Source organism: Apium graveolens, chromosome 2 (assembly GCF_009905375.1).
Source record: "Apium graveolens cultivar Ventura chromosome 2, ASM990537v1, whole genome shotgun sequence".
Lineage (NCBI taxonomy): Eukaryota > Viridiplantae > Streptophyta > Magnoliopsida > Apiales > Apiaceae > Apium > Apium graveolens.
Window position 1 is genome coordinate 3503057 of NC_133648.1, and position 18768 is coordinate 3521824.

Genomic DNA, 18768 nt, shown 5'->3' on the forward strand with positions numbered 1-18768 from the left:
CACGTAAATGCGGCCTTGGCCAAAAAGTGGTTTAGGCAAATATAATCTAATATTCTTCACTATTTTTCGCGGGCTTTTATTTACAGTCATCGCATAAAAAGGGAAACTGGAAATTGCTTTCTTTTTAATAGAAAAGGGAATATTTATCGAGAGTAATGATATTTCATAAATTTTAATATGACTTTATCTCATACATATCCTACATCATTATACATCTGAGGAAGATCTCATTGATTATTACATCTTTTACATGACCATTGTGCTTGATGCACACCTGGAAAACACGTGGCAGGCAATTATTTTCACAAGCTCTGTTGCCTAATAAATTACAGCTGAAGATTTGTAAATTTGATTTTAAAATTTTCTTATAGCTTTTTCATTCTTCAAATACCAGTTATACATTATTTTTCTCTGAAAACTTGTATTCTAAAATATAAGTATATAACATATCTCATGTTTTCACAAACAACTATACATTAAGGTTTGAACTGGCTTATGTAAAAACTGAAGGTCTATAAAAATATAAATAGAAACACAGGACTATAAATGAACCTAGAATGTTTTAAGTATTCAATGATGAACATTTTATTAGTACAGAATAATAATATAGCAGGGGTGTGTTTTTTGTTTTGATAGTTGAAATCAACTTAGCTCCACAAGGTATGTCACCACGATGCAACATTTTTTAGGACATTATATTAAAATATAACAGGGGTCATTTGGCACATCAGCAAACAAATAACTAATAATGGCACACATGACAAACCACTTAGCTAAATGAACATCAACCTAGCAAATTTAGATTTTTGAAAGTCAACTTCAAGTTAAGTTTGACAGAGCACTTCAAATAACCAATTTAAAATCAAAATCCTCTAAAATGTCTGTTTACAATAATTAATTACAACATCATAAAATACTAATTCTTTTTAAATAACATAACACTTTAATCATGTTTTAAACTTTCTTGGCAAGCAGCGTTTCTGCTCTCTTAAACTCTTTGAGAAAATGTAGAAATCAGAATGTTATCCTACAAACATGTGGGGGAGGGGGTGCAACAATCTCCCATAAAAAACACGATAAATTTATACTGGGTATGAGAATAAGTAACAAAATAGTTTAAACTGCAGGTTAAATCTGAAGGGTTTCGAGCACATAAACGCAACGGAAACAATAATTAAAAACCTAAAAAATCAGAATTTTCGAAATCCACCGCAGGATCCATGCGAAAAATAGATATTTAATTCGTAGATCAGACTGTTTACCTTAAGAAGCTTTACAAATTGATTGAATAATGGAGATCCAAATATTGTTCAATAACCACGCATCTCGTTCTCGCGATCTACGCTCTATCGGTATCCACACGAATGCTTGAACTCAAGGATTGGATGTGTACTGGCACAAAATAGTTTCTTCTTGCTCTCTCCATCTTCTCTCTTGGTGGTTAGGGTTTTAGTAAAAGTCTTGCACACAAAATCAGCCACACAAGAGACATTATATAGGGAGTAGAAAAAGAATTATAACTCTTAACTAATTAGGAGTTATTATTAATTCAAAATTCCTATTTGCATAATAATTAAGTCACACTTAATTATTTAACAACTGAATTTCATAATTAATATTAGTAAATTCGAATATCAATATTTATCTGATTAATTAAGTCATACTTAATTAATATTATAAATAATTCGAATTACTTTAATATAATTTAAATCCAATTTAAATTAAATAAGCCTTCAAGTATTCTTTGTGTGTGACCCTATAGATTATTATTACAATGACAACGGATTTTAAATCTAATTTAAAATCGTAAACAATGAGCGACATCTAGTAATACATCATTGCTACCCAAGTAATAATAATTGAATCGGTGATCGATTAAACCTTTCGTGAATAATGTACAATGTAATATAAACTCTTTAACCAAATGTTATGGATTAAACTAGAGGCATGTTATGTGTCATCCTCATCATAGTGTAATCCAAGTTTCCTTGATCAATGAGTAGACTATCATATCAAATCAACATTTGAGCGTGACCACGCATTTCATAATCTAGCTCACACAAGAGGCCAATAATATCAATCCTAAAATTAGGAGGGTTAAATCATTTCTAGATCATTCATATTTCTCATACTATTCATAATATACCCGAATACACTTTTATCATTACCCGATCAAAGGTAACTTTTAATGTAATCAAAGTACATTAATTCTCGTATAAAAATATAATGATTTCAAGTCTAAGGACCATTACATCATTATCACAGTGAGAATTACTTATGACACAACAGACATGTAGAATCTCGCATCGGGTCTGTCCAGCACCATGTACATTTACATCTACCTGTGTTTTTGACTTTAGTATCACTATACCTATGATCAATGAGATGTGATCATCAGTCAACAAACACACTAGTCTCAATACATTATTATTGTCCCTTAATAATAATACTCGACTAGAGACCTTTAGAAATATTGATATTGTTCTCATAATCTCATTTCTAAGTCACGTACTTAGAGATATAGAATTCATATCATAATCCGAGTAAATTTATTAATCTAACATTTATTTCGTAGTAAATTAAAAATTAATAAATTATAAAAAGAATAATCGATAGAACATAATTATTAATAATCCAAATGTCTTAAACTAAAACATCATAGTGTTGTCTCTAGGGCAAAAACACTAATAAAAATAAATATTATCATACAAGGGAGCATGTGTGCGCAAAATAAAATATCAGTGACGATTGTTCCACCATCTACAGAACCAGATCCTTGACCTTTTTTGCGCTGGATGAAATATCAGGAGCGTAAACCTCATGAGCCACCTTTGATGAAAGATAGAAGAAACACGAGATAAATTAATACTTATTGGGGATTGATTTAAGAATATCATTCAGGCAATGGAGGAAATACAATTGGCCTAATTAGTGTCTCTTGCTCGTTTAACTGCCATTGTGAACATAATTACAAGCTTTTTTAATGTTTTTATTAGATAGAAAAAAGTAGTCTTGATAGATGTCCCTATTATATCATACTCGGAATTGCACAAGCACCGATTATTGCAAAAGTATCATAATGAGTTTAGCAAGTAGCAAAGTCTTATAGTACCCTGAACACAATCGAACCCACATCAATTTTCTAGAAGAATCACAAACAACGAATCTGAAAATGACACAACCGTGACCTTATAACTTGCTTAAGACCCATTTATTAGAATTTCAATCCTTTAAGCTTACACATCATTTTCATCAAATTTCATAATTTTTTAAATATCAGAAAATGCACAACTTTACAATTACAAAGAGAAGTAGCGCCCTATGTGCTTTCATGATTATTTTCTTCTCTCAACAACAGTTTTTGTTAAGAAAATAAACATCTGCTTAGAACATCTCAAGCGGGAGTGGCTATAATCATTAGTTAAAATAGCACGAAATAGATATTAGAACGGTAGTAGAGTTACGTGCCTCCCTACTAAATTCTATCGTTTACTTTTAAAGTGTACTTTCATAATGAAATGTACAAAGTGCTGTATTTAGGATAATTTTGCAAACATAAGCATAAGTTTGAGCATCAAAATTTCTTCGATGGATTTGATCGCCATATTTTCACCTGCTTATTAACATCTCAATCTATTATGTTGGCATAATTTCCATTATACGAAAAATAATATACACATACATGGGTGATCTTCCATAGAGACACAAATGACGATCTAGTAACCCTTATGTTATATCAGTCTCCATGACTAAAATCAAATACCAGCTTATCAACCATTATACACCCTCTACCATGGACCTTTCATCACAGAAAAATGAGTTCTATTGGTACACAACATGGACTAAGTTTTCATCACGACAATGAGAAAATACACAAATCTAGCATTTATCTAAACTGTTTTTTGAAAAATGTTTCAGTTCTATGAAGTTCTCAAATTCACAAAAGTTTAAACACTTGAAAAACTAATAAATTCCACTAAATTCAAATGAAATAGAAATTTATTACATTTGGACTCTGGTATATGCCAAAGCATATGGCAGACTTTATTGTTTCTTAAAGTGACAAATAAGAGGCATTCTATGTACCAAACCCCTTCACATATGAGTACGTCCCAATTATATTTAATGTTTTTTATTCATTTAATTCCGTTATGTAAGTAGTTGTTGATCAATGTTAGCTCGATTTGTAGGCAACTAATCGAATTACCAACAGTAATAACTATAAGTGGCATTCGTGCAAATTGTCACATAGTTGAGCAGATGTGCTCTATGTTTTGAGGAAGAATTAATGTCTTCAATTGCCCGGTTTGCACCATCTTAATGTGTGCTTGAAACCTTATTTTACACTACACTTTCATTTCACATGTTGTAAATAATGTTTAATGATTTAAAATGCACAGGATATTCCTCAGAATCTAGCTTTTATATATGTCATAGTTACATTTTCTACATTTTTTCCCCAATATTTTGAAGGTTAACGATCCTGCCACTTTACTGACAAAATGAGGTTGGCCACTATCTTTATACTGCTGCCTAAATATTTTGTGCACACACCTGACCACCATAATATATTAGACATTAATGAATGTTACCTCAACTTTTAAATAACTAATCAGAATTACATATATATATATATATATATATATAACTACAAGTCGTGATCGTGTAAATTGCACCTACATGTGGATGTGTATTATATGTATATGATGAAAACATGATGCCCTCAACTGGTTCATTTACACCCTCTCTATGAGTACTTGCAACCTCATTTTATATCTTTTTTTAGTTTTATGGGTTGCAAACATTATTTATGGTTCGAAGATGCATGAGACATTCATCAAAATTTGTGCACAAGTAATTGAGTATACATAGGACAAGATGACATTAAACTACACCCAAAAGTAAAACTCGTTGAAACGGCTCATTCTATCTTAGCGTTGCGATAAACTGCAAAAAAAATTAGTGGAAAAGAAAGCAGTTGAGCGAAAACATAATACCCTTTTAAAGGTAATTGTGGTGTCAATCTCCATGGGAAATCCAGGGCCTAAACCAAGACAATCCTTGTCCTTCTAAAACTCAATCACTTTAGTCTGTAGGCAAAAATAACATAACACCTGTAAATAAAATAGAAAAGGTGAAGATTAGCAAAAATATGCAAAAACTTCAAAATGAGACCCTCGACAAATACGACCACATTTTTTTTGAGCTTGAGCACCAAAAACCTTGAAAACCAGGGTAAATGATATTACAAATACTTGTACTGGTTATAGACTCATATCTAAGGTATTTAAATTTGGCCTCAACTCATGATGACTTCTATTTTTTTTCATTTCTTGAAATTAATATTTTTAAATAACATTTCTGTATGGAGCTTGTTGATATTTTTCAGATGTAACATAATAGATTCCTAATTTAATAAGTAACACCCCCGTGTTCTAGTTGCAGCATGTTCATAATCCCCTTTCATAGAACCATAGAGTTGGTTATTAAACTAACTTAACTTAATAATAAAGTAACATATAGAGATTTAGTAAAAAAAGAAAGGAAAAAAGTAACATATAGAGAATATTGAGAATCAACAATTTACTAATGGCTTTGCATTATTATGAGTAATTTTTATTTTAGACACTATTTTAATATTTTTTTACAAGATCCCACCTCTTTATCCGACTCTCTCTTCTTTTTTATTGAAAAAAGCAACATCAAACCTTACAAAAAATATTTAACCGTACACTTCCTATAGGGAGTTTTTTAACTACATTAAACTCTAAATCAGTGGACATGCTAATGAAATTATCAACCTCCAACACCATCATTTACAATTATTTAGTTATATGTACGCTATTTAAAGGTTCAATTTCACAATAATGAAAGAAACAGCATACAAGCTAAGAGAGGACGGAAACTGTAGACAACATTGCCAAAATCAATCTTAAGTCCAACACAAAATTATAGTGTAAATTAAAATAAAATAAACGTAATTAACATTAGATATACATTGTCAATTTGAAAAAATTATTAAAACTGATAAAAGTAATAAAGTTTGGAGTATAAAAATAGAAAGATATTTTGAGAAAAGAACATTAAAAGTAAATAAAATTAAAAAAAAATGTTTAATAAATAAATAATACTGATGGTATAAACTCTGTATGAGATGAGATTGAAAACAGCAGCGATAGAAGATTAAAAATGGCTCTCCGAACCCTAGTTACCAAAAAGAGCGTACGGTCAGGTTTTGGGCAGATACGGGGATTACAGACGACGGCGTTTGCTCTGCCGGACCTGGATTACGACTATGGTGCCCTAGAGCCAGCTATTAGTGGTGAGATAATGAAACTGCATCACCAGAAGCATCACCAGACTTATGTTACCAATTACAACAAAGCTCTCGAACAGCTCGATGCTGCTGTCTCCAAATCTGATTCTACTAGTATTGCTAAACTCCATACCGCCCTCAAATTTAACGGTGGAGGTTAATCTCCCTCCCTCTCTCTCTCTCTCCCTATCCTTACATCAATTGAATTAAATTAATTCGTTTGCACTATCATCGATATAGCACACTGCTATTTGATGCACTCAATAGTCTGTTCTACATAATTGATTTAAGATTCATAAGTGCTTGCTTGATTTTTTTGGAAGGGATGAAATGAAGTTTTATAACAAAAAATATTTACTCCCCAAATAATCCACATTTCATTCCAGTATCTCCCATTTATATTCCTTCCTAAACGGAAAATGATGTTGTCTACATTTTTTGTCGTATATTTAACATTTTTGTTTCCTTGACACGAACAAAAAAATTTGTATACTAATATTTTTAGGGAGAACATCCCATGCCACAGGGGTATTGTGCCACAAGAATGATTCATTTAAACCAAAGATTTTTTTAGCAATTATCCATTAGACCATCAATTTTGTATGAATTGGAATGTTGGGTATAAGAAATGAGGCACAAGAGAGAAAGTTAGAAGTGGAAGAAATGAGGATGTTACGGTGGATCTATGATAGCTCAATGTTAGACATGATACTGAATGAGGTTTTTCAGGAAGAGGCTGGGGTTGTGATTATTTTGGAAGTGGAAGAAATTTCGCGAGGATATGACCTTAGATAGGAGTTGGTGGCGCCCGAGTAGCAGCCTTTTCTGGTGGTCGGCATGACACTTTAGTAAGCACTATCATTGTTAGGAACTTATGTAGGAGGTATAATGTTTTTATGCTGGTGTAATTACAGGGATAAAATATTTAATGATATTGTTTAGGTTATTAGAGTATGATGTTTAAACTTTTTTTTAGGGAGACTTGTAATTTTGGCGCCCGAGAAATGTTTGCTTCTCCTGGGAATCAAACCCTCAACCTAAATCTCTGCAACCACTTTAGGATCTACTTCACAACCACTTGGCCACTCCTTGGGGGTTCATAGTTCTATTCTTTTTCAAACTGTAGCTCGGTGGTTTTAGGAGGTCTATTGCCTCGGTGCGCCCTCACTGTTAATAACACTGCTTAGTCACCTTGTAATTGAAAAATTGATGAGTTGTATCAAGTGCTCCACTAGATAAAGGCCAACTAAAACAGCTTTTTGAGAACATCAATGCAGATATATGATATGCTGTATCCAAATTTGTTCTACCCATTGTTACATAAGACGGGGTTCAGTGCGTTTGTGGTAGAAAACAGGTACGTGGAAGGTTGCCTCGAGTGTTCCACGTGCGATTGAACACAAGGGTACGAGGGAACGCTTGGGTATGCCGTGTTTTATTTAATTATAAATTTTATGTTATAGTATCAATATTATCCTTTTATAATCTTGAATAATTTGAAAAATATAGATTAAACGATTTTTCCAATATTATATAATAAATGTAATGTAATTTCAGTCTAATTTTATACTGCTCTCGGAAAAGTATTTTGGGGGAAATTTTGTATAAGTAAAATTTATTAATGTCATTGTTTTGATGATAAAATCGGACTTAAAAATGTTAATGATGAAATTGTTTTCATTAATAAAAGATTAATTAATTAACTTCAAAAAAAATAATTAATAAAAGGATTGTTGTATAATTGTGAATAATATAAAGTGTGAATACAATTTGACTTGCTTCGTCTGAAGTTTGAAAGTATTGTGATAGTAACTGGTCTACTAGTCGGGCACAGTCATGTATGATAGACGGATAGTTCCGCAACTAAACTTATAAAGTTTAAAACATCAGCTGAAAAGAATGATAAGTTTATAACTTCAAAAATCAACTGAACACAGAGCCAATAAGTAGAAACATGCAAATATACATACAAATTCTTATATATACATACATAATCTATATGTATAGTTATAAAACATCAACTGAAAATTCGTATATACATACATACATAATCTGTATGTATAATAAGCTGCTGGGTCGCGTTGTTTTTTTGTTATATAAGAAATTAAGGTTGAAACATTGGGCCAAAAGGATTTGGGCCAGGTTTGGGTCATTAAAATGTAATTAAGATAAACCAGTCGGAGGCCCATAACGACTAGTCGACCCGACTAGTCGACCCGACTAGTCGCCTGAAATATGCATTTTTCTCAAGTCGACATGTTCAGTCGACTGCCAGACTGCTCAACTAGTCGAGCGCCGTGACAACTATGGGCACAATTATTTAAATAAGAATGAAAGAAAATGTTTAGATACATTAACTAAACAACACATCTCTTCTTATTTTATTGGATATGGCGCATCTCCATCTATGTGGACATGTCTATTCTCGACACCTTTCTAATCGCTCTTCTTCTTCTTTACTTCTGCAAACAACCCCATTAAACTCTCCTACAAAAGTACAGAGATAAAGATCAGTTCTTTTCATTGATCTGAAAGAAGTCAGGAACCACATGTGTTCTTATGTGTCATCACTGCCAGCGTTTCGGGTCACGACCCCCGTCATTTCCAGTCATGATTGTTCTGGGTCGTCTGGATCGGGGACGAACAAATGGGGTCCACCGTTCAGGGCCATGTTTCCCGTCCCTTGTATCATCGTTCTACCTATTTCCAGTATCTACATGGGTTTTATGTTTGAGCTCAAGAGATTCTCTTTTAAATAGCAACATTTTCCTTTTTTGTATGCTGTTCATAGCAGCATGGATTCTGAACAGACCTCCAGGGGCTGAGTACTGACAAATCACAACTACTGCATTCTGCTAAAAAAGTGGTGATTAACATACCCTTAAACTAGTTATTATACAAGGCGTTTTTGGAATGGAGGAGCTTGTATTTTATACCAACGTAATATCAAGGCATTGGCATATTTCCAAGTGCCAACTTAGAAGTTCAAATTTAGGATACTATCATAGTTTCTGGACATGGACATTGTTTAGAATATAAAATGAAATTAAGAAGAATAATGGTTCACTTGAATTTACGTAAGTCGGACTATGTTCGGCTTGCTTAGTTAATTTTTTTCGCTTTCATACAGTTTCATTCAAAAGTTACCATACCCCTAACCTTAGGATACAAGAACGAAGGAATTCATTATTGTTTTTGTTGAATTTTATGACTTTTGGTACTGTGTTTTAGTTGAACACTAAAGCTGCAGTGTTTTTGTAGAATAGTTTGTCATCTCAGATTAGTTTTTGTAGCTATCTTTTAGGAAGATATCTTCTGCTATTTTGTAGGTAGATTTGCTTAGCAGATAGCTTTTTTTGCAGTATAAGTTACTGCACATAGTTCTGAATAAAATCGCTTCTCCACGTTTCATATTTACTTCTGTTATATCACAAATATAACTGAACAGTTTTATCTTTAAATTTGACATACTGACAAGAATTATTCACTCCCAAGCAGGTCATATCAATCATTCGATTTTCTGGAAAAATCTTGCTCCAGCCACAGTAAGTTTTCATGCTGTAAATGATGCTTCATATAAAATCCTAGTACATAAAAAATTTACTTTGCAGGAAGGAGGTGGTGAGCCTCCTAAGGGGTCCTTTGGAGGTGCGATAGACTCTCAGTTTGGTACATTGGAGGCATTAGTTCAGAAGATGAATGCCGAAGGTGCTGCTTTACAGGGTTCTGGATGGGTGGTATGCTCAATAAGCCATTACTTGTTACAAGGACCATTTGGTGAAAGTCTAACACAATGTTTACCTGTCGCTTTTTCTTGTGTGCATGACAGTGGCTTGGTTTGGACAAAGAACTGAAAAGGCTGGTAGTAGAGACCACTGCAAATCAGGTATTGTATGCAATAGCAAAGTCCAATCCAATTTAAATAAAAATAAGCAGTATGGGCTTTTTAACATTAGGAGCTTATCTTTTGTAGTTCAGCCCAAGTGAAAGCAGGACTACAGGAGTAAAAGCTAAATGAAAGTGTCTCTCGTGTTCAAAAAATATAAAACCATTTCTTGTAGAAGTGATATGTGTTGACGACGGTTAGATAGATATGGAAATCTAATTATCTTCATGAAAATCTGTCAACTGTCAAGTAACAAACCGACTAGGAATTTGTAAATGAGAATTGAAGTGTAAATAAGCTATATGCAGGTGAAATTATGTAGTTAAAGGGGAAAAATTTATTTTGAAGATGAAAATCAGGATTTCAATTATTTGCTCCTTGCTTACTCAATATTTGTTTTACTGTAACCCGACCTTGCTTTAATGCAGACTATTTTTGTTATTATTGCCTGCCACTGTCACAATCTGACCCAAATAACTGTAAGTATGATGGACTTTATTTCAATAGTCTACTCGTTAGCTGATGTCCTTGCAAATTTACTTAGTAAAACATGTCCATCATATCTTTAACTAGCAGTATAGCTCATGATGTTATGCACTAGTATCTTAGTTCAAAATATGCACTGGTGTTGTGCTGCATACTAGAGAAAAATTAAAACTAATAATGTAAATTGCAAGTGATAGATATTATAGTTAGGAACACTAAGGTGCGAAGGCCTCGTGGAGCCTAGCAAGTTAGGGCGTGCCGCACGTGACTCATCAAAGTGAGGCTCACTATGCACCCTTAATTGAAAGTGGGAGTTTCTGATATGTTATTTATTTTGCTTAAGTTTCGCCAACGTTATTGGTAAATTGTGATATTAATGCAGGACCCGCTGGTTAGTAATGGAGCTAATTTGGTTCCCCTTCTTGGTATTGATGTATGGGAACATGCCTACTACTTGCAGGTATTGGATCTTCAGAAGTTCTCTATTATTGTCCCAGTTTATGTGTATTGGCAGCCTTCTGGCCAGTATTCATATCATTGCTTTTATGCGGTATCTACACAAGTATATATTATAAAATTGTATTTTGTGCAATAGTTGTATTGTAACGTAAGGATATATTCTCTGAGTCATGTATCAGAGGTTAAATAAACTTTCTTAAGAAATTTGAAGCTAAATATTTCAAAAGTTTATATTAATCCTACAAATTAAACATCATGTGATGCTGGTTTGAGCAGTATAAACCTTGAGAACCTAGGAAGCAGGGGTGCGCCACCCCCCGGCGAACTGCGCACGAAGTGCGTATGGGGAGTGGGTGCGTTTGGTGGTGCGGGTGGATTCGTACAGGGTGCGCCACGCGGCGTGTCCCCGTATTTGACAGATGGGTTTCGCCGGGGTGTGGGTAAGGGGGTACTGGAAGGGCATAAGTAGTAATATTTGTTGTTTGACTTTTTAATTAAATAAACCACGACTTGGAAGAGAGGAGTGGGGAGGCGACCAGTTTCTTTCCTTCATCACCACTGCCGTTCGCTGTCACAACTCTGGTGGCATCACAACTTCATCTACTGTAAAACCTTTATAAATTATACTGCTCTCAAATACTTTTCTTGGGCTTCTTGACCCGCTGCCCTGCATTAAATCTCCCTGCTGAAAGAACTTGACTTCATCAAGTTGATAAAATCACACGGAGTACGATAGATCACCAAAGACTGTTGCATAACCGCCATATGGGAACAATCACAGGCAAGAGTATAGCAACAACCATTCTTGACAACTGTATATGTGTTGCCACGTGCAACATGATGAGTATCTTGATCAACAAGCCATGATGCCCAAAATAACACCACAAAGCTTCAGCGACAGAACATCACAAAAAACCGTATCATTAAACTTCCGAGCTGAAAATTTAGCCAAGCACCTTCTAGAAACCTGAATTTATATATCATAAGGATTTGGATGAAGTCTGTCATTAAGCCTAACCTTTTAACAGCATCGGCGACCATAACGTTTGTGCAACTACAAGTACCAATGTTGAGAAAACACAACTTAGAGCATTTCCAATAGAAGCACCCTCTAGGGGTGCCAAAACTTGACAACTCACTAAAAATAATAGTTTTTTATTTTATCTTCCTTCCATGTCAAATTTAGCAACTTTTATCTCCAATAGTTAGCACCTCTTCAAGTTGCCTAAATTGTCCCCACATTTGATAAATAAATGAATAAGATAGAACAAAAGAGGAAAGTGTAATATTTACAAATCTAGTACAAAAATGTATTTTAGCTATTTAGAGGGGGTGCCAAAAGTTGGCAACTTCTCTTGGGACCCTTTGAGCACTCTTGCCTCTCCAATAGGAAGAAGGCACCCAAAGGTGCTTGCCACATAGATGTTGGCACCCTTGCAAGCACCCCCTATTGGAGATGCTCTTACAAGCACAGTGACTCTAGTGCTTTCACACGATCATCTGTAGCTTGTATAATCCCAAGATTAGACCTTTGCTAATTGTTCCTCCGCTTCGATTTCTTCTTTAGTCATCTCGCTAGATAAATCATCAAGATCTTGTTTTCCACCAAATTGACACTTTTCGAAGGTAGGTTTTGTCCAGGAGGACACTCGGACATCTTATGCGCAGTTCCTTGACAATTAAAACATTTGCTAGTGTTGCTACCTTGTGATGAGACTGGAACACGATTAAATTTTCTATTAATCTTTTACCGGCCTTGAATAAGATCTAAAAGAACATAAGTATTCCAAGACGGGCTAGAGAACAAACTCAATTAAATGCTCCTCCTTTCCCGATCATCCTCAACTGATTGTGCAATCTGAATGCATCCTTCAAAAGAAAAAAATTTACTACCCGCTACTTTACATGAAATATTATAGTTCAAGCCTCGACGATACATAGAATTAATAATATCTTCATCCTAAGAAAACTCATGTTGTACTGCCAAACTATACCTATAGAACTGTGGAGTGTAATCTACAACGGACTTGATTCCTTGCACAAGATTGGTAAATTGAAGTGAAGTATGCTGTCTATAGTCTGCAAGGTTTAAATTGACGAACTGAAGGAGCTTTGTTGTCCCACCACAATTCCTCTCAATTTCGCAACAAGAAAAACCACTGTCTTATCCTCGACTAAATTGTATCACTGATAGAAGTTATCAACGGATCTCCACGAAACTCAGCAACTTCATTGTTCAGTAAGATAAGTTGTAGGTTAGGTTGAGGTTTTACACCAAGGCGGTCACTAATTAGTTTGAGGGTTGCTTGCTCATCTTGCATTTGAAAACTCAAACCCCAACTGTAACTTTAAGATTCTGTAACTTCTTATTGTTTTCCTCAATATGAGTGTCTGGACGGTTATACTTCTCCAGCATTAACCATAGTGTGAAACTAAGGGCTGTTCTGCAGTTTTCAGAAAGTTTAGGGGCTGATCTGTAGTTTTCAGAAAAATTAGCGACAATTTTCTAAAATTCTGGAAGGACAGTGACTATTTTTTTGAATACAGATGCAATACACGCTGATATACGTGTATGTGAGTATATATTAATATATATAACCCTTTGACAGATTTTCTCTGGCTTTATTCTTCTCTCGTTTACTTCTTAGTGGGATGGTTGATGTTGGTTTACTCTTTTGGGTATGCTTAACAGGTGTTTGACAAAAGTTGTTGAAAAGACGCGTAGACACATATACACACAGAGGTTGGTATATATGTATTCTCTAGTGTGGATAGGGTTTGCTGATGGATGAGAGCTGGTTTTTAGGTTTATAGGTGTAATTTAGGTGATGGAAGTGGCTGAATTGGTTCTGAATACCACTGGATTGATGGGGGATGGGGCTGATTTTGGGGCAATTAGGGTTAGGGGAAGAATTCTTTGGCAAGAGATATTCAAAAAGCAACTCAATATAACTCTCAAAAATAATAATTACTGCTAAATTACAATGATAAAAAGTCGTTTATTAATAATAATACAACTAAACCTGTAACATAATAATATTCTAATAAATTGGCTTTCAAAGCCTATTATACTGCTCTCAAATCTTTCTGTAGGCTTTTTGACTCGCTGTCCTGCATCATCATCTCCCTAGAGCAAATATTTTAGGATATTGGGGATGTGATGTCCCAACATGTGCTTCCATACCATGTTAGGAGGACGACGACCAAATGTGATCATGTATTATATTTTGACAGAGTGCTATATTGCAAAGACTTTTATCTACTTGTAGATAATCAATGGTGCAGAGCTTTAAATTGATCAATCACCTTCCTTACATAGTCTCCTGAATTTGTTTCTAAACTTTTCGTGTAACTTGATTATCGAGCTCTAATATTTTATGTAATTTTCAAATTTGACCTTTTTATTTTATGCTTTTGTACCCCTACAGTAATAATATTTTATTCTGTGCATTACAGTACAAAAATGTTAGGCCAGATTACCTGAAGAACATATGGAAAGTCATTAACTGGAAATTTGCCGGTGAAGTTTATGAAAAAGAGTGTCCAACTTGATAGAAACCACATCAACGAGAGCTGTTGGGACTTGGGAGGGATGCAGCTGTTCTGCGAAAATATTTAGTAATAAAATAACGGACTAGGATGGTTGCCATTTGTGCTGATTTGTGTGTTTCTTGTATGTACATTTCGAACTTAAAATTTCTGTTTCCCCTACTGTCTTTGTGTTTAAGAAGTACAATTGCAAGTCTTTCGGCAGTGAACATTTGCACCTTGCATCTTTTTCTGCTATGAACTTTTGCATCTGAAGTTTACTTGGGTCATACTTGTTTTTATGGGATTACAATCCTCAGACATTACCGTATTGTTATTTTTTTTAAAGAAATTTTGAAGGACTATTATCCCAGAACCCTTATAACTACAATTTAACCATCTTTCTGGTTTACTACTGCGGGACTGCAAAACCTCCTCACTAGGTATTATAATATCGTGGAAATGAACCGGAAATATGATCATCATGTAGACCTATTATGATCCTTCATAGAACAAACGAAGCCTCTAAGTTCACATGCGATGAAGATTGCACAGTTAATAGTGTGATGCACGTGGTTGCCATGGTTCATAGTTAACCGGATTGCAGTAGTTTAAGGTTAGCAATCTATGCTGTAGTTATATCAAATAATGAAGTGACGGAAGAAGAGGAAAGCCATTTGCATCGAACATACCAATGTTACTTGCATTTGTTTTAAGTGTTTTCCCCTAGACTCTCATGATTTGTTCGAGTACAGTGTGTTGTTCTCTTGGTTATAGAAACTAACAATTGTAAAATGTTTAATACAAGGTGCTCCAGAGTTCTTTTTATAACCAGCGGCTGTTGTATTTGTACCTAGAGCAGAAAGTGATGGAGCTATTGCGATTTGCTGACATGTATTCAGCAGAAAGTTAATTGTAAATTAATATTGGAATAAAAATATCCAAATGAATGTAAATCACAACCAGATTATTCAAGGCTGATAGTATTTGGATGAAGCTGGAGCCGACATGTAACAAACTTGTTGAGCAACTTAGCTAAAGCAGTTGGCGGATGAAGTCATTTAATAAGAATAGAGAAGAAGAAAGCAAAGAAGAAAACAAAATGGTAGCTTTGACAAAATATGTGGATAAGAATATACAAAAAATAATAGGACTACTCCAGAATAACACACTAAATTTCAGATAGTGGTTACTAAAGTGAATGCACTATTAGTATAAGCAATGTAGGTGCAAATATTGAATACTACCCGAGACCGAGCAGCGACCCTACTTGTATGGACATTGTAAAGCGATGGTGGTGGTCTAGCCTGGTCCTGCCGCCCCCCCCCCCCCCGCCTGCTTTAATAATTTTTCGCTTTAGCCGCCAAAACATTGACAGTAGACTACAGCTAGTTTTCAACTAGCTAAACTTGTTCAGCAACCACCTTATCAATTTTATCCAACTTAGTTTCATTCATCCTGGATGCACAACCAAATTCATCATCATCATCATCATCTCCGGTAATAATGGTAATACTGGCGCTGCTTCCATTGTTAGTATCCTCCGTCTGTGTAGTCGTCACAGTCTCCTCCTGCTTAATAATCCCAAATCGAGTCAACAAGGCGATACCCCAATCCCACAAATGTAACACAATGTAAGTCCCTATCCCACCAATAAGGCCATACGCAATTGAATACGTCAATGGCATCAATATCAACGTCATAAATGCCGGTATTCCTTGCTTCATATCCTCCCAATCTATCTCCACCACCGACTTCATCATCAGCGCCCCTACTAGTATTAGTGGCGGCCCCACTGCCCATGCTGGTATTGACGCCAACAGCGGCGTGAAAAAGAAGGCCAGCATAAAGTACCCTGCCACTGTCAACGCGGTCAGTCCCGTCCTTCCTCCCTCTCTTATTCCCGTCGATGATTCTATGAACGTGGTTACCGGAGATGTCCCTAGAAGCGATCCCACAACTATTGATGTTGCATCGGACATGAAGGCAAAATACTGACCCTCAAAATCGCCATTGGCATCAGCAAATCCTGCATATTTTGCCATGGTATACAGAGTGCCTGTAGTATCCAGGATATCTACATACAGAAAAGTGACGACAGCTTCCCAGAAATAGCCTCGGTTGATATTTTTAAAGCTCAAGGCACCTGCTGTGCTTTCAATTTTATGGATGTCCACCACTTTCTTGAAATAATCATAAGCAGTATCTCCAGCAGGAGTATTTGGAAATGCTGTCACGGTGGTGTCACGAAACCAGGACACCGCTGTGACTAATACAATTCCATAAATCATGGCACCCTTTATGTTCTTGATGAGGCAGTAGGCGATGATGACAAAGCCGACTACAGCCAACCAGAAGGTAGGGCTCTCCATTCGATTGTTAAGGCACATGACATCACCTGAGATGGTACCTCCGGGGAGGAGAGAGACTGTGCCATTAAGTGGTGACGTGATCACGGGTGCCAGGGAAACACGAGAAGAGCGTGGGCAGGCAGCCAAAGTGACAAGAGTTGATGAGCTGTATCCAACAAGCCCGATTCCTTGATTGTTTTGTAAACCGATAAAGGCTAAGAAAAGGCCTATTCCTGCGGAGGAAGAAATCCGTATTGGTTTAGGAACTAGTTTTGCAAGCCTTGCACGAAGTCCCACAGCAGATATGAGCAAAAAGAAAAGGCCTTCAAGGAAGACAGCAGCCAGAGCGCTCTGATAAGAGACAGTTCCGGATCCATGAAAGCCAACGACAGTGTAAGCAAAATAAGCGTTGCTGCCCATGCCGGGTGCTAGGGCTAAGGGGAGATTAGCAAAGGTGCCCATGATTAAGCAACCAATAAGGGAAGAGGCAACGGTGGCAATGATCAAGTCTTTACGGAGATTTTCAAGGCAGGCAGAGTAACCAGGGTTGACTGGATCAAATTTACAGGAAGAGTCAGGCTGGACGCAGTTGGTGGAGTTTTGGTTGGAACAGATAGGGATGCAGTCTGATACGGAACAGGTGCCGCCTGAATCAGCCAGGATGCTGGCGTTGACAGCTAGTATGTAAGCCATGGTCAGAAATGTTGCGGTTCCGGCTCGAACTTCAGTTGTGAAACTGGTCTTTCTTTCTTTTAGTTTAAAATGCTTTCCAATTCGATTGTTAGCCATTACAGTGTTAAGCTTGCCTAGACATGACCATGGACGCTTGGTATTGTTATTCTCCATTACCCCCTCCATAACTTCCCCTCTTCCCCTCTTTCCTTTTTGTTGGCTGATGATCTCTCTCTCTCTACTATTTTCTTAATATCAAGTGCAAATCTACGTAAGCAAGTGCAAATCTTATTATACTACTAATATACATATTTACTGAGAGGTGAATTAAGGGCCATTAGAGCACAAATTGTTGCTGCGGTGATTGGGTTTTTTACCCTATCAGGAGTTTGATTAGCAAAAAAAATGCATGTATAGTTATAGTTAATTAACAAAAAAAATGCGTGTATAGTTAATTAACAAAAAAATTAAGAACGTGATATTTGGAGTTTGAAACAAAATAATTTTAAATATCAAAATATTCAAATAATAAAATTTTCATTTTTATTTAGCAAACCAAATTAAATTTGACCAGTTACTAAAATATATTCTTTAATTCGGTTCACTTACGAAAATAATCAAAAATTCCAAATTTACATCCGCATGATTCGCTAACAAGAATCGTTCCTTACACCATTCTTATAGTACATCTAAAACGAACAATAGAATGTAACTAATAATAACATATCAAACCATAATCTAATTTTGCAAATCACAAAGTTAAAATAGCCCGAGTAGTTTTGTACCTTTTAGGATAAATTGAAATAATCAAGAAGCGAATAAGTAAAATGTTTACCAAGATATCTAAACTTGCAATAAAAATTTAAAAAAATAAGTAAAATATAATTATAAGTTAAATTAAATTACATAATAACACGTAACTTTGCATACTTCTTCCCTCTTTTTGTCTCATACTAATTTATAACCATTCTCTCATACATACTCCTATTTATTTATCATCAATTTTGACTTTACTTGCTTAAGATATTATACTATTTTTGAATATAAATATAAATAAACATGACATTTAA

At 35.2% G+C, this 18768-nt stretch overlaps 2 protein-coding genes across 3 annotated transcripts; one reads left to right on the plus strand and one right to left on the minus strand.

The window, feature by feature from the left end:
• The first annotated feature begins 6143 nt into the window (after positions 1-6143).
• Positions 6144-14965, plus strand: LOC141706733 (superoxide dismutase [Mn], mitochondrial-like). Of its 2 annotated transcripts, XM_074509551.1 has the most exons (7): positions 6144-6472; positions 9815-9861; positions 9928-10053; positions 10146-10202; positions 10631-10681; positions 11071-11148; positions 14604-14965. In XM_074509551.1, exons 1-7 carry the CDS (start codon positions 6190-6192, stop codon positions 14697-14699), a joined length of 738 nt encoding a protein of 245 aa, XP_074365652.1. In that variant the 5' UTR covers positions 6144-6189; the 3' UTR covers positions 14700-14965. The 2 variants fall into 2 exon arrangements, with proteins under 2 accessions (XP_074365652.1, XP_074365653.1); XM_074509552.1 differs by lacking the exon at positions 10631-10681 and having other exon boundaries at positions 6145-6472.
• Positions 14966-15584: 619 nt separating this feature from the next.
• LOC141706732 (adenine/guanine permease AZG1) lies at positions 15585-17958 on the minus strand. The gene has a single exon (XM_074509550.1). It carries the CDS (start codon positions 17882-17884, stop codon positions 16079-16081), a length of 1806 nt encoding a protein of 601 aa, XP_074365651.1. The 5' UTR covers positions 17885-17958; the 3' UTR covers positions 15585-16078.
• Between the last annotated feature and the right edge of the window lie 810 nt (positions 17959-18768).